General features: G+C 47.2%; 1 protein-coding gene and 1 pseudogene across 3 annotated transcripts in view; both read left to right on the top strand.

The window, feature by feature from the left end:
* The window catches only part of Vps35l (VPS35 endosomal protein sorting factor like), a 103446-nt gene that overhangs the window by 82056 nt on the left and 5726 nt on the right, over positions 1-15664 (top strand). For all 3 annotated transcript variants that reach the window (NM_001399656.1, NM_001017463.2, XM_017589391.3), the window contains one exon: positions 13181-13346. In NM_001399656.1, coding sequence (NP_001386585.1) covers positions 13181-13346 — 166 coding nt within the window. The remainder of the gene's footprint in view (positions 1-13180; positions 13347-15664) is intronic.
* LOC120100364 (small nucleolar RNA SNORA24) lies at positions 12029-12143 on the top strand (annotated as a pseudogene).

Here is a 15664-nt window from a genome sequence, read left to right on the forward strand (position 1 = left end):
TTTCCTGACACAGTTTGGATGGCGAAACAAAATGGCACTTCTGTTTTCCCAAGTGTCTGGGTGCACTGTGAGCTGCATGCAAAGTCTTGGTGGTCATAGCAGTAGCTGGGGCTTTGTCGCCGAGAGACACAGACAGGTATTCTGCCACTACAGTTCAGGTGCAAAGGCTATTTCTTTTTCTTTTCTTTTTGTTCCCGACCACCTGCCCCTTCTCCTTACCTCCCTCTTCTTTCCCGTTCCCGTTTCATTTGTCTCATCTCATATCTTGTGAGCAGTCTTTTGGTTTTGTTTCTTTTATCCAAGAGTCTCACTGTGTAGGTGAGACCATTCTGGAACTCAAGATTCTCTTACCACAGTCCTCCCATGCAGCACACTGCCTTACTGCAGTCCTCCATGCAGTACACCACCTTACTGCAGTCCCCCATGCATCACACCGCCTTACTGCAGTCCCCCATGCATCACACTGCCTTACTGCAGTCCTCCCATGCATCACACTGCCTTACTGCAGTCCCCCATGCAGCACACTGCAGTCCTCCCATGCAGCACACCGCCTTACTGCAGTCCTCCCATGCAGCACACTGCCTTACTGCAGTCCTCCATGCATCACACTGCCTTACTGCAGCCCTCCCATGCAGCACACCACCTTACTGCAGTCCTCCATGCATCACACCACCTTACTGCAGTCCTCCATGCAGCACACCACCTTACTGCAGTCCTCCATGCAGCACACCACCTTACTGCAGTCCTCCATACACCACACCGCCTTACTGCAGCCCTCCCATGCAGCACACCACCTTACTGCAGTCCTCCATGCATCACACCACCTTACTGCAGTCCTCCATGCAGCACACCACCTTACTGCAGTCCTCCATGCAGCACACCGCCTTACTGCAGTCCTCCCATGCAGCACACTGCCTTACTGCAGTCTTCCCATGCAGCATACTGCCTTACTGCAGTCCTCCCATGCAGCACACTGCCTTACTGCAGTCCCCCCATGCAGCACACTGCCTTACTGCAGCCCTCCCATGCAGCACACCGCCTTACTGCAGTCCTCCCATGCAGCACACTGCCTTACTGCAGTCCTCCATGCATCACACCGCCTTACTGCAGCCCTCCCATGCAGCACACCACCTTACTGCAGTCCTCCATGCATCACACCACCTTACTGCAGTCCTCCATGCAGCACACCACCTTACTGCAGTCCTCCATGCAGCACACCACCTTACTGCAGTCCTCCATACATCACACTGCCTTACTGCAGCCCTCCCATGCAGCACACCACCTTACTGCAGTCCTCCATGCATCACACCACCTTACTGCAGTCCTCCATACAGCACACCACCTTACTGCAGTCCTCCATGCAGCACACCGCCTTACTGCAGTCCTCCCATGCAGCACACTGCCTTACTGCAGTCTTCCCATGCAGCATACTGCCTTACTGAAGTCCTCCCATGCAGCACACTGCCTTACTGCAGTCCCCCATGCAGCACACTGCCTTACTGCAGCCCTCCCATGCAGCACACCACCTTACTGCAGTCCTCCATGCATCACACTGCCTTACTGCAGTCCCCCATGCAGCACACTGCAGTCCTCCCATGCAGCACACTGCCTTACTGCAGTCCTCCCATGAGGCCCGCTGCAGTCCTCTCCACCAACACACCAGCTCCCCACTTTGCTTCTGAAAGAGCGTTCAGGCTGCACTGTCCTCACTTTCTTAAGAGAGCACCATGGTAGCTCTCCCCACAGAGAGTCCATGCATGGGTTTTCACAAAAGCACTGGGAAGTAACCTCAGGATTGCATCGCCATGTTGTGTTTCCTTGAAGCCTCGGGTGTCTTATTTGCCGATTTATACATAACAGCCCCAGGAACACATAGGCTTCACCTGGCAAAAACTAAAACCACAAAGCAAATATCAAAACAACACCCCAGAAACCCTTCCTTGAGATAGCTATGCGCCAGGGTCACCCTGTTAAATGCACATTCCTAGAATTTACCCTTGGATGCCTCTCTCAGTAGGTTGAAACTGGCCCTTTGGAGGTCACTGCCCTCAGCGGTTCAGGAGGGGCCACTCCCAGGACTAGACCTGAAGAAGTGTCAAGTTTGGGCTGTGTAGTGACTCAGCACTTCCTGGGTCCCAGGTTCCTTTAGGGGTGATGAAATACTCTTCAGTCGATTGCGGTGACAGCCACACAACTCTGAATACAGGAACAGTCATTGGATTGTGTGACCTGAATGGTGTATTGTTCCCTGAATGGTGGATTATGTATCCGCATCAAGCTGAGAAAACAAAAAATGACTCAGCACTGGACTCTCTGTGTTCAGATTCCAAGTTCTCAGAGGGGAACCAGGAGGCCCAGCCACAGGCCTGCTCTGGGTGAGGCTTTGGTTGTCCTTTGTGGTAGGCAGCATTCTGATGACAAGTGGAAGAGCTGCAGGGGCTCCCAGAGTCCTTTCCCTGGACACTTGATCACCGCGCTTCTGTCTGTGTAACCTGGTTATTTGCCGTGTAAGTCGCGCCGAGGAAAAACCCAGGTTTCTAGTAAGGCACTTGCTGTTGACTGTTGCTTGGTGATTTGTTGAGGTGCTTTACCACCTGCACACAAGCTTCCCACGTGCTGAAAGCCTTCCCCTCAGAGTTAGTCCTGACCCAGTGACCTCATCGCTATGGGGCCTTGGAGGTGGTTTTGTAATTTCTCCAAGTCTTACCTGTCATGGAAGTGCCTACCTTGAAGGACTTCTGTGAGGGTTGAATGAAATCATACTTATGAAAGGAAGCATGCTGTAAGCCAGAGCCTCCGTCCCTGGGGTTACATGCTGGTACCCAGAGGGCAGAATCCAGCCCACTGCCACACTTGCTTCCTCTAGGACGATGGAAAGCACTTGGGGTAAGTTTTCCACAAAAAAAAAAAAAAAAAAAAAAGTTAAAGCAAACACGGGTTTGTGGCTTCCCTTGAGGAATAGGCTCCTGCCATTCACACTGGTATTCTGTAATATAGTTCAGGTAGCTAGAACTGGGAGCAGCTGCCCCAAGCACACAGGGTGTGCATCTTCCTCCCTAGCTCCCCTGGGTATCTGAAGATACATTTAAAAACTCATTCCTGATGCCAGCCTGGCACTTGGGTATGGAGAAAGCACTTCCTGCTATGAGAAGGACTTTGATGCTTCTCCTGGTGTCAAAGACTGCACTTTGGTGGGTTCCAGGCAATGAAGAGTAACTGCAATCTGAGGACTGAGGGAGCATGTGGAGGTTAGAGGTCAGAGGTCAACATCAGTATCTTCCTTGTTTTTCTTCCTTGTTGTCTCAGTTCTTGAGACGAGTTCTCACAATGAGTCTGGAGTTCATAAGTTAGGATAGAATGGTTGGCCAGCAAGCCCAGTGATCTGTCTGTCTCTCATCCCCAGAACTGTACAGGTAAAGGTACCCATTGTCCCTGGCCTTTCTGTGTTAGCGATGTAACTCAGAGCCTCATGCTTGTGTAACAAACACTTTACCTACTGAACTATCTCCCGGTTTTGACGCCAGGAACATGCATTTATTTGGTGCTGTGCGAAAGCCCTTCATGGGCTCTTACATAGCCCCTGAGAATCCTCCCCAAACCCTGAAAGGTAGGAATTAATGAATCGGTTTCAGTCATAGAGACACCTAGGACCAAAAAGGCCACGCCTGGGGCTGTGCAGGTAGTTGGAGCAGAGCAGGATTTGCCTCCTCCAGGGTCTTCACACATGATGTGAGCCCACAGAGTCTGCCATATTCTTCGTTCACTCAGCACCATCAGGGGTTAGCAGCTTTTCATTTCTCCTCAGGAGAGGTAGCATTAGGACAGAGGAACCTCTCACCTATTATTCTACATTCTGTTTTCAGTGTCCAGCATCCAACCTCTGTCTAATATATCAAATAGAAAGTTCCAGAAATGTGTATGTTTTCAACTATGTGCCTTTCTGCATGGTGTGTTGACATGTCACCCCGTCTGGGATGTGAGTCTTTGTGCACACACCCTGTGTGTGTGCTACCTGTTCTTATCACTCTCAGATTGCCTGTCTGTCAGTGAGTGCACACTGCTTTTACCTCAGTGCCCAAAGTAATAGTAATGTTTTGCTATACTATACTATACTATACTATACTATCTATACTATACTATACTATCTATACTATACTATACTATACTATACTCTACTATCTATACTATACTCTACTATCTATACTATACTAATACTATACTAACACTATACTATACTATCTATACTACACTAATACTATACTAATTCTATACTAATGGTATACTATACTGTACTATACTATCTATACTATCTATACTATACTATACCATACTATCTATACTATACTGTCTATACTATATATACTAATACTATACTATACTATCTATACTATATATACTGTACTATACTATCTATACTATACTATCTATACTATATATACTAATACTATACTATCTATACTATACTATCTATACTATATATACTAATACTCTATTATCTATACTATACTATCTATACTGTACTATACTATCTATACTATACTATACCATACTATCTATACTATACTATCTATACTGTACTATACTATCTATACTATACTATCTATACTATACTATACTATACCATACTATCTATACTATATTATACTATCTATACTATATATACTAATACTATACTATCTATACTATATATATACTAATACTATACTATCTATACTATACTATCTATACTATACTATCTATTCTATACTATACTATACTATACTAATAGTAATAGTAATTGTACAGGAATAGTCAGGAATAGTAATGTACTGTTTAAGCATCTGCTATTCTGCATTCTATATACTATCTGCCAAAGAGAAGCCCTTGAGTAGTTGAAGTAGAAGGTTGAGGGTTCTTTGAAAAGTCAGTCGTCAGATGTATTTTCTCAGGCAAACACAAGAAAGAACGTTCCGTTGAAGCAGACATAGGAAAGAGGATGCTCTGCTAAAGCAAGCATGTGGAAGAGCACATGATGAAGGATTCTTTGCTAACGACACCCATGTATTGGTCATTAGTCAGGACTCCATAGAGAGAAATGCACCCCAAAAAAGATATGGTGGTGTGCTACAGTTTCTTGCTGCTTCCTTGGGCTCAGGCTGATTGGATGCACATGCTGAGGCAAGGCACATGGAGGACATGTGATGTTTGGAGGGATAAATAGGACTCCACAGAGTGATGGAGACAGAGCTTGGCTTCCTGGTACAGCTAGCTGTGCAACGCTTATGGGTCTCGAGTCTTTGCTTCCTTGAGAAATACAGCCAAGAACCTTTCCTGCTGGTCCCTCCTGCTGACTCAAGCCAAGACTGAGACCTGGCTGTCTCTGCTAGGTCATGTCACCTCTGTTGCTAACCTGACTCTATTGAACTGGACTACTGGTGTATCCGTGAAGTATATGTGAATGGATCAAGTTGCTGCTGCCTGCTAACCTAGGAACAGAACTGCCAATTTCCAGACTACACAGACAGGAGTTGCTCCAAAGAGCCTTTCTAAACAGGTCCACTTCCCTATATCCTTTCTTTTCCATTACCTCTGGTGGGCATTGGGCTAAAAAGGAGGTTAAAGCATTAAGAACCATCATTGAAAATAGAATTGGAAAAAGACTAGTTACAGTGGATCCATTCTGTGAAAAGGTAGAAGTTTTCAACTTAATTAGGAAAGAAAAACAGCTTAACTTTTGTTACAGCTGCTGTTAAACTTATTCTAGTTTACGATTAGTTATTGTTAGTCTTGTCAACTTGACATAGCCTAGAATCACCTGGGAAGGTAGTCTAACGAAGGATTGTCTAGATCAGGTTGGCTGTGGACATGTCTTGGGAAATTATCCTAATTACTTTAATGGAGGTGGGAAGGCCTGGCTATTGTAGGTGGCACCAGTAACAAATCCTCAGGAGAGAGTCTGAGCCAAGCACCAGAGTGCATTAATGCATTGCTCTCTGCTTCTGACTGTGGATGTGATGTGACCACCTGCTTCAAGTTTCTGCTGCTTTCCCCCCAATGTGGACTTATAGCCAAATAAACCCAGTTCTCCCTTAAGTCATTTTTGTAAGGGCATTTTTAATCACAGCAACAGGAAAGGAACTAAGAAACTTACTGTACCTGGTTTGTAAGTTAAACTTTATCATATATGTAGGTGTAAGAAAAAGTAGTGTCAAGAGGATTGTGTGCTCCGTAGCATGACTGGAGTGTAGCCTCCGAGGGTTAAGAGGGAGGTTACATCTAGAAGCCAAGGCCAGATGAGCCACCCATCCATGAGCCACACGCCATGATGGGATTCTGCATGAAAAAGACTCCCCTCCCATGTTCACCTTGTTTAGATTGGTTCCCTCTTGTGTGACGGCTTTGCTGGGTTTTGTGTATGTTGGGAAGGGGCTACTGTTTTAGAGTTTGATTTTACTGTGGTAGCAACATGAAACATGAGCTCTACTTTTAAGTAAGCTTTCAGAAGGGCTGCATAGTCACTGACTTTACATAAAATGGTGTCCAGTAGATCTTGGGCGTGTTTCATTTGCTTAACTGGAAATTTAGGCCTGTTGGTCCCTAACTCCCCATTCTTCTTCTCACCCTTTGTAACAGCCATTCACCCCTGGAGGCACTAATTAGTTTTAAATTTCTCTAAATGAAACCAGGCAGTGCTTGTTCTTGTGACTGGTCTGTTTCAAATAGCGTGAGTTCTTAAGCTTCACTCATTTTGTCCTACATAAAGTCCTACAGACTTTACTGTTGAAGGTTCCCTACCTTCCACTGTGTGCATAGTCAGGCTTTACTGTTGAAGGTTCCCTACCTTCCACTGTGTGCATAGTCAGGCTTTACTGTTGAAGGTTCCCTACCTTCCACTGTGTGCATAGTCAGGCTTTACTGTTGAAGGTTCCCTACCTTCCACTGTGTACGTAGTCAGGCTTTACTGTTGAAGGTTCTCTACCTTCCACTGTGTGCGTAGTCAGACTTTACTGTTGAAGGTTCTCTACCTTCCACTGTGTGCATAGTCAGGCTTTACTGTTGAAGGTTCCCTACCTTCCACAGTGTGCATAGACTTCCTTTTTCTATGTGTTCATCTGCAGAAACAGTAGGTGGTTCCCACACCTTGGCCATAATAGCAGTATTTCCATAGACACTGATATGCTAGTATCTCCCCCAGAACCTGGATAGTGCTGGTAGTTCATGTAGTAGCTACAGCAAGCCGAATGGCGCACAGGGGCCATCTTGGTTCCCTTGGTATTATATGGGGCTCAAGAGAAGGAGTCCAGTTGTTCAAGGATATATAGTGGGTTGCTCTCAGGTTTGATCGATAGGCTTGGATTGTGTAAATTTTGCTCATGTGCATGTCCATTCCCAGAATGCATCATATTTTAATTGTATGCATATTTGATATGTATGGTCAGAAGAAAGTTAATAGGACATTTTTCCTGAAAGTTCACTTCGGGGACAGTTTGTCTTACTTGGCATGCAACTAAGCAAGCTTGGGCTTGATGGCTCTCTACCTTCCCTTCCTGGATAGAAACAAAAGGGGAGTTGGATGGTTTTCAGGGGATGAGAGACTGTTGTATTTCATTGTTTGGACTGGGATATGCATGCAGGCTGGGGGTTGCGGGGAGCCTTGTTCTAGGTTGTCAGCAGGGTTGCTAAGTGTGTTGTTAGGAGGGGTGTGTGTATAGTCCCCGCCAAGTGGAGTCCCAGGTTATTCCCTATGCCTCACTGCTGTCCATAGCTGCTGTCTCCATTCAGTGGAGCAGTCACATCAGCAAACTTTGGCAGGAAGTAGAACTGGCACAGCAATGTCAGCGCCATGGTTTCAGAGCTCTAAGTTTGTGTTGGGATTTGTAGGAACTAGAAATGTTAGGACCTGCTCTCTGATCACTGAGGCTGCAGTGGGGAGATACAATTTCTTGCCTTCGTTTAAAGCAACTACAGAGACAGCAAGATGTCCGTGTTCCACTTCACCCTTCCCTTTCCTTCATCCTAGTCCATGACTATCTCTAATCTGGGAATTGAGGAAGCCAGGCTTAATATTAAACACAACTAACTCCATCTGTAAGAAGGGCCAGACACTGCAGGGACATTTTAGAGCCTCACTTGTAGGGGTTGGGTACTTTGTGGTTTTAGGAGTTGCTGGGGACACACACGCGTGCGCACGCGCGCGCGCGCGCACACACACACACACACACACACACACACACACACACACACACACACACACACACGTCACCAAGGAGGACTCCAGGTTACTGCTGGTTGGCTTTGTGAGGATGGTGGGAGGTTCTACCTGAAAAGCAAAGGCCAGATGAACTCCCAGGCAGTTAGAGAAGCCATGCCCAAGAAGGTAGCTTTCAGCTGAGATTAGAAGGAAAATAAGCTCTTGGTGCAAGGTGAGAGGAGAAGGCCTCAAGGCAGGGAATGCTGTGTAAATGAAGGCCTAAAGGGAAGATAGGAAGCTGTGCACACCAGTGCCACTGGGATTCCTGAGGCCATGCAGACCTGCCCTGGGCAGTGAGGACACACAGGCACCTGCTCTGGCAGCCTCCTGTGTGCTGAGGCTCTCTCTTACTCTGTCCCACCTTCCCACCCCAGGGGCCCCTCTTCCTGCTGTGCTCCCAGCCCATTAGTGTTCTGGCTCTTTTGTACCCAGCCCTTGCTTACATTCACTTAATCATGTCCTTCTTATGAAGAACCAGCCAGCGGTTCATAAATATGCACTCAAAACATTGAACCAGGGCTGGAGAGAGGGCTCTGCAGTTATGAGCACTGATTGCTCTTCCAGAATCCTGAGTTCAATTCCCAGCAACCACATGGTGGCTCACAACCATCTGTAATGGTAACCCGTGTCCTCTTCTAGTGTGTCTGAAGACAGCAACAGTGTACTCATATACATAAAATAAATCTTTAAAATAAAACAAAAAAACAGAAAACATTGAATGGAAGTAGACGGTAATCCACAGAGAGGTGAAAGGTCATCAGCCATAAGTGACCTTGCCAGGACTCGAAGATTTACTGTTTCCCTCTTTGCTGCCTGAAGCTCAGCTTTCTGAGACCAGCATCACTTCTTGGGTAGTCCTTCCCCCAGGAACTGTGCTGAAGTAGGGATTCCTGAGAGTGGGGACTCCAAAGTGTTAGGCCCTTTTTCAGGTCAGTGGGAGGGAGGGAGGACTCACCTTCTGGCTTCTTCTTGGAAACCACCTCACTGGCACTGAGTTGCTCTGTCTAGGAGGGAGGCTGGCCAAGGATCAAGGACACCTTTTTCTTCTAAAAAACCAACCAACCAAACAAACAAAAACAGCATGAGAAGATGGCTCAGTGATAATACCCTTGCTCTACAGGCATGAGGACCTAAGCTTGATTTCCCAGCACCCGTGGAAAAAGCATGGCAGGCCGAGCACGCCTATAATCCCAGACTGGGGAGTGCAGACAGGCGCTCTGGCCCACTAGCCTAGCCCAAACAGGCAGCTTTGAGAGATGGATTGCCAAGGCAGCATAGGTCAGAGAGCAGTGTAGAAACGTCCGTCCTGCTCTGGCCTCCTCTGCATTCCCAAGCAGGGTATGCACACCTGCACACCCTAACATGCCATGTACCATGTACAGACGCACAGACATGGAGTGGGAAAAGAGGAGGAAGAGGAAAAATTAAAAATTCATGTGTGGAGTGGGGTTTCAGTTTAGTTTGTAGAGTGTTTGCTTAGCATGCATGAAGCCTGGCTTCAATCACCTATACCACATAAAGCCAGGTTAGGTTGTACGTGCCTATAGTCTGTGGGAAAAAGGCAAGAGGATCAAGAGTTCAAGGTTGCAGGGAGGTGGTGGCACATGCTTTTAATCCAACACTCATGAGGCAGAAGCAGGTGGATCTCTGTAAAGTCCAGGCCAGCCTGGTCTACAGAGTGAGTTCTAGAACAGCCAGGGTTACACAACAACAACAACAATAACAACAGAAAGGAAGGAAGGAAGAAGAAAGAAAGAAAGAAAGTAAGAAAGAAAGAAAGAAAGAAAGAAAGAAAGAAAGAAAGAGTTCAAGGCATAGCTTATAGGCAAGCACTCTACAAACTAGATTGAAACCCCAGTCTATACACCTCTGCTTCATAGTGGAATCAAAACCATGAAATTGTCTCAAAAAGGAGGAGAAGGCTGAGGGCAGAGATAGGAGAATTACTGGCTCTCACTGGCCAGCCAGTCTGGCCAAATAGGTGAGGTCCAGGTTTTATGTAAGACCCTGTCTCAAACAAAACAAAACAAAACAAAACAAAACAAAACAAAACAAAACAAAACAAGGTAGAGAGTGGCCAAGGAAGACACTTGATGCTGACCTCTGGTGTCCACACATATACATTAGCATATATATTTGTACGTACATACACAATACATACACCTCACACAAAAAAACAAAACAAAGTTACTAGTTCAATATTAAACACAAACTGAAACCACTGTGTTGCTTTAAAAGGATACTGGGCTGAGGGGGGCTCAGTTGTTGGCACAGTGCTTTCCTGTCTACCATACACAAAACCGTGGCTTCTATCCTCAGTACCACAGACATCCTGAAACAGTAGTACATGCATGTAATTCCAGCATTCAGGAAGGAGAGGCAGGAGAATCAGAAGGCCAAGAGTCACCCTTAGCTGTATAATAAGTTCAGGCCAGACACTGGATCAAAAAGAAAAATAATCTACCTGTGCCTGACTTCAGCTATCGGAGTGTCCTCACTCCTATATTAAGGGGTCACTCCGATGTCAGGGGTTGGGGATTTAGCTCAGTGGTAGAGCGCTTGCCTAGGAACGCAGGCCCTGGGTTTGGTCCCCAGCTCCGAAAAAAAGAACCAAAAAAAAAAAAAAAATGTCTCAGTCACTAAAACACAGAAAGTACACGGAATTCTTGTGCAGTACCATGGACATAATCTGTCACCTTTTTGGTTATGAGCTGAAGCTTGCAAAAGTGTTCACTTCAAACCATTCCCCAAATTCTGTTGCTGACGGCCCCACCTCTCTGAAAGTGTGTTCATTGTTCTCTCACAGGGTGGGAACACAAGTGCTTACAGGAAGCTGCTGGAATATCCAGACTGTGATCTATTCTCAAGGCAGATCCTTAAATTAAAAAGCTATATTTTAGTATCCACGTAACCGAACAAAATAGCCTAGTTAGCAACAGCTGCAAGCAGAGGAAGGCAGCGGTGAGCTCCAGCTGGGGCTGGGGCAGGCAGCCTCGCCTGGGTGGCTCAGATGTCCACAGCTCACATTGTTTGGGTGTCTGAGCATCGTGCATCCTCTCGCTGATACAGTAGGAACAGTTCCCATGGATATGAAAGGCTTCCGCACATCTCGGGCTTCTCTGCCCAAATCCTTACCCTGGGCAGTGTCAGTGCAGATACAGTCGTCTTACATCAGGCCACTGCTGGCTGGACTGCCCTCTGCAGCTGCAGGACAGCCTGTGCATTTGCTCTAAATAGCTACCCCATGCACATCTTCCCACACACATAGACATGTCTAGTTCATCCAAGAGGGGGAGCCAACAGGAGACAGGTTGCCAGTGCTCTAATCAAAGTCCCCTCTGTGTCCGAAGTATGAGCTAAAGCCACTCACCTTTTGTGGCCCACTCCTGTCTGTGAGATGGGGCTGGTGATGGTGAGTTGAAGCTCTTTCCCTCTGTGGTCCACTCCTGTCTGTGAGACCTGGCTGATGACACATAAACACGTGGAGCTGAGTCTTGATCCCAGCATTCACGTGAAAAGCTAAACCTGGTGGCAGACTGTGCCTAGTACTGGGAGAATGGGGGTGCGAAGATCCTGGGACTTGCTGGCCACTTAGACGAGCCAATTGGTGAGCTCCAGGTTCAGTGAGAGCCTGTCTCAAATCATAAGGTGGAGAGCAACTGAAGAGAACAACTGAATTCTAATATCTGGCTTCCATGAGCACATCTACAAGCATCCGCTTGACGTGTGCACCCGCCTATGTATACACACACACACACACACACACACACACACACACACACACACACACACACGTAAATAAATGTAATTTTCAGGGAGAATGGCTTCCTAGACATGGAAGAGCATGTTCTTGATTGGCAAAGCTGTCACCATTTTAACTGATACTGGACTGGGACTTGTACCAGGAGTGTTCTTTACTGTTCAGTTGTGAAGTGCCAGATTATTTTGCACACTTTAGTCAGTGCTAGGGGGAGTGGCTTCTGGAGACTCTTCTGGCTTCCAGTCTGTCCAGCCAACAGGAGACACAGTCTGCAGACCAGAGTGCATGAGGACGCCCATGCTCAGTGCCTGTCACCTCACGATTGATCCTTAGCCATGCTTTGCCAGTGGCCACGCCCCTCCATGCAAGGCTACATCTCCTGGTAGGCATCCTCCAGCTACAGGTTTTCAGGTCTCAACAGTGCCCCTGCCCGCCCCTTACTCTTCCAGCTTGGGCTAATAATGGCATCCTCCTGGCACCGGGCCTGTCGCCTAGCTTCATGTTGGCCCCAGCTGTGCAAATAATTCTCCTTTGCTTCTTTTCTTAACCTGTTTGAGTGTTTCCTGCTAGGACCCAGTGCTGTGACTCGGGTTGGTGGGGCCAGCTGGGCATTCTTTTCCTGAAAGTAAGGATTAGGTAGTTTCAGCAGGAGAGCCACCTTGGGAATGGCATTTGAAACTGCCCACCTTTTTGCACTACAACCCGTTTTGGAAAGATTCTGTGGTGTCTGAGAAACACACTTCTCTCTAACTTTGTGTGGCCCCTTGGGCTTCCCCTCTCATAGAAGGAGCCCAAATCAGCCTTGCTGTTGGTGAGCAACCTCGGGAGTGGGCTGTACTTAAAGTCAGTGCAGTGGCTTCTGCCGTGTTATCTTCCGAGGACCCTCCATATCTTCTTGTAACTGCACATGAAAAATAAAGGAATAATCATGGAAGCACGGGCCATTGGGCCCTGTTGTTCTTTCTGGACCCAAAAGTGAGGCAGTTGCTCATGCCCCCAACCTGAAATGTGTGGTCAGTGGGCAAGCTGCATCTCGTCTCATGCTGTCTGCCTGGGTTCATGCGTGGCCCTGCTCTGATGAAGCAACAGGTGTTGTGATCTCAGCACCTGGCTAAGGGAACCGCTGGGTTCATGGGTGCTTCAGCTGATCTGCTGGGCTTATCTGTCATTTTTTTTCTTCTCTCCACCAGGATCATCCAGAACACGGAGTCCTATTTCTGGTTCGAGAACTTCTCAACGTTATCCAGGACTATACCTGGGAGGACAGTAGTGACGACAAAATTCGGATCTACACCTCTGTCCTGCACCTGCTGTCTGCCATGAGCCAGGACACCTATCTTTACCACATAGACAAAGGTAGCAGCATCCCGACCAGCCCTCAGCATGCCCCCATTTCATGGACAGCAATGGGACTGTCTCACCGCCTCTTCTTGTGTTTGTGCGCACATGGACACGTTTGTGTGTGTGTGTGTGTGTGTGTGTGTGTGTGTGTGTGTGCATGTAGAGGCTGAGCTTGGCACTGGGAGCCATTCTTAACCACACTTCACCTTATTTTGAAGCCAGGGCTTCCTACTGAATCTGGAGCTCACCCACTAACCTAGCTAATCAGGCTGGCAATGAGCTCCAAGGATTTGCCAGTCTGTGCAAGCCCACCACAAGCCTGCAGTGCATGTGACAGGCACACCTGCTATGTCTAGGTTTTACATAGGCACTTGGGTTATAGGCTCAGGTCCTCATGTTTGTGCAGTGAGCACGTTACCCACTGAGCTGTATCTCTGTCCAGGGTCTCATGTACTCTGGCCTCAAACTCACTTTGTAACTGAAGATGACCTTCACCTTGTTTTGTTTGTTTCTTCTCACTCTGTAGCTCTGGCTACCTCTGTGCCCCTAGACCTTGAGCCCTTGATATTCCCCCCTCTATACGCACAGTGCTCGGGTTACAGGCATATGTATCACCATGCTCAGTTAATGCAGTGCTGGGACTTCACACATGTTAGGCAGTTGATCTCTCTCTTAATCCAAGCGTCTGTATTCCTGAGCCACTTTCTATCCCCAATCTAGACTCCCCAGGAAGAGGCCTGAAGATTTGTAGGCTCAGTTTTTTGTGGTGATGAAAATAGAACTTTGGGCCTTATGTGTGCTAGGCAAGTTCTGGGCCATGAGCCATCTGCCCAGCATTCTGAGTGTGTGTGTGTGTGTGTGTGTGTGTGTGTGTGTACACATACGTCTGTGTGCGCTTGGGGGTTCTGTCTCCTTTGTCCTTTACTACAGTTATAGACATGAGCAACCACACCTGGATTTCTCACATGGAGAGCCAAATGTGGGCTTCATTCTTACATGACTGGCACTGGACTGATTGAGTCATTGTCTCAACTCCTAAAGGGAACTCCTTTTTCTTTTTAGATAGGAACTTACTATGTAGATCAGGCTGGTCTGGAATTAACAGGGTCCTGCCTCTGCCTCCCAAGTTCTTTGATTAAAGGTGCACACTACTTATGCCAGGTTCCAAAGAGTGGTTTCTTAAGAGTTCCAAGGCCTGGCTCTCTTTGGCCTTGGAAAGTGTTTCTTGAACATCTTCCCATTTCTGTAGCCCACATCCAGGGACTGTTTCTGTGCAATCTCTGAGAGATTGTGACATACCCCAGAATGGCACTGTCCCTCTCCATCCACACCCTGCCCCCACTGCATCTGCAAATGGACTCTTGTCTTTTGTTCTTCATTTGTACAACAGGTTCAAATTGAAGGCCCTTCTGTGTTTCTCATGGATAATGTCCCCTCTGAAGTGAGTGAGACAAGATCCTCCCCAAGTTGTTCCTTAGAGATACATAGTAATAACACAAGGGTACCAGGAAGTCACAACGTCATCCCAGCAGAGAAAATGAAAGCCTATTAACTTCTTCCTTGACTGGATTACCGCTCTACACCCCCACCCTCGGGCCTGGGCATGGCTACTTGGCTTATCAGATGGCACACACTTATCTCTTCCTGGCACTGATCTCTTCTTCTGTCACCTAGACACTTGGCCTAACAACACTATACCCAGCCATGGGTATATTCATGTTGGGCATCAGGATGGAAGAAGTTAAAGGATTAGCTGAGAAAATGGGAGTAGCCGGGTGAGCATGGAGGAGAGGAACAAGCTCTGAAAGGCTGAGGCTGTGTGCTTGTTTGTTCAGGCTGGTGCTAGGCAGCCGAAGAGGGAGGATAGGGGAGGTGGCTCAGCTAGTGAAGCACGTGCCACTCAAGCATGCTGACCTCTAGAATGCAGGTGATCCCTGAGACTACCGGCCAGCCAGCCTAGACTAACGAGTAATTTCCATGCCACTGAGAGACCCTATCATAAATAAATAAGTAAATATATCATAAATAAATAAGCCAGGCAGCTCCTGAGAAATGACACTCGAGCTTTATCTCTGGCCTCCAAATGCATGCACACAGCACATCTGCAGAAGTGGGGATCAGAGTGTAGTGTTAGAGCTCTGCTGACATGCACATTCTGCCTCCAGCCCTGCACAAACGAAAACACACAACTCAAGTGTTCACAGTAGAGACTAGTTGAACTGCTCTGGGTCCCATGCAGGGATTGAGGTCAGACATCACAGGCAAAGCCACAGAGCTGTCCACGGATAAGCAGATTGCCCGAGATTCATCATTGAAGTGAAAACCCAGATGAC

The sequence above is a fragment of the Rattus norvegicus genome, chromosome 1 (assembly GCF_036323735.1).
Source record: "Rattus norvegicus strain BN/NHsdMcwi chromosome 1, GRCr8, whole genome shotgun sequence".
NCBI classification, from domain to species: Eukaryota; Metazoa; Chordata; class Mammalia; order Rodentia; family Muridae; genus Rattus; species Rattus norvegicus.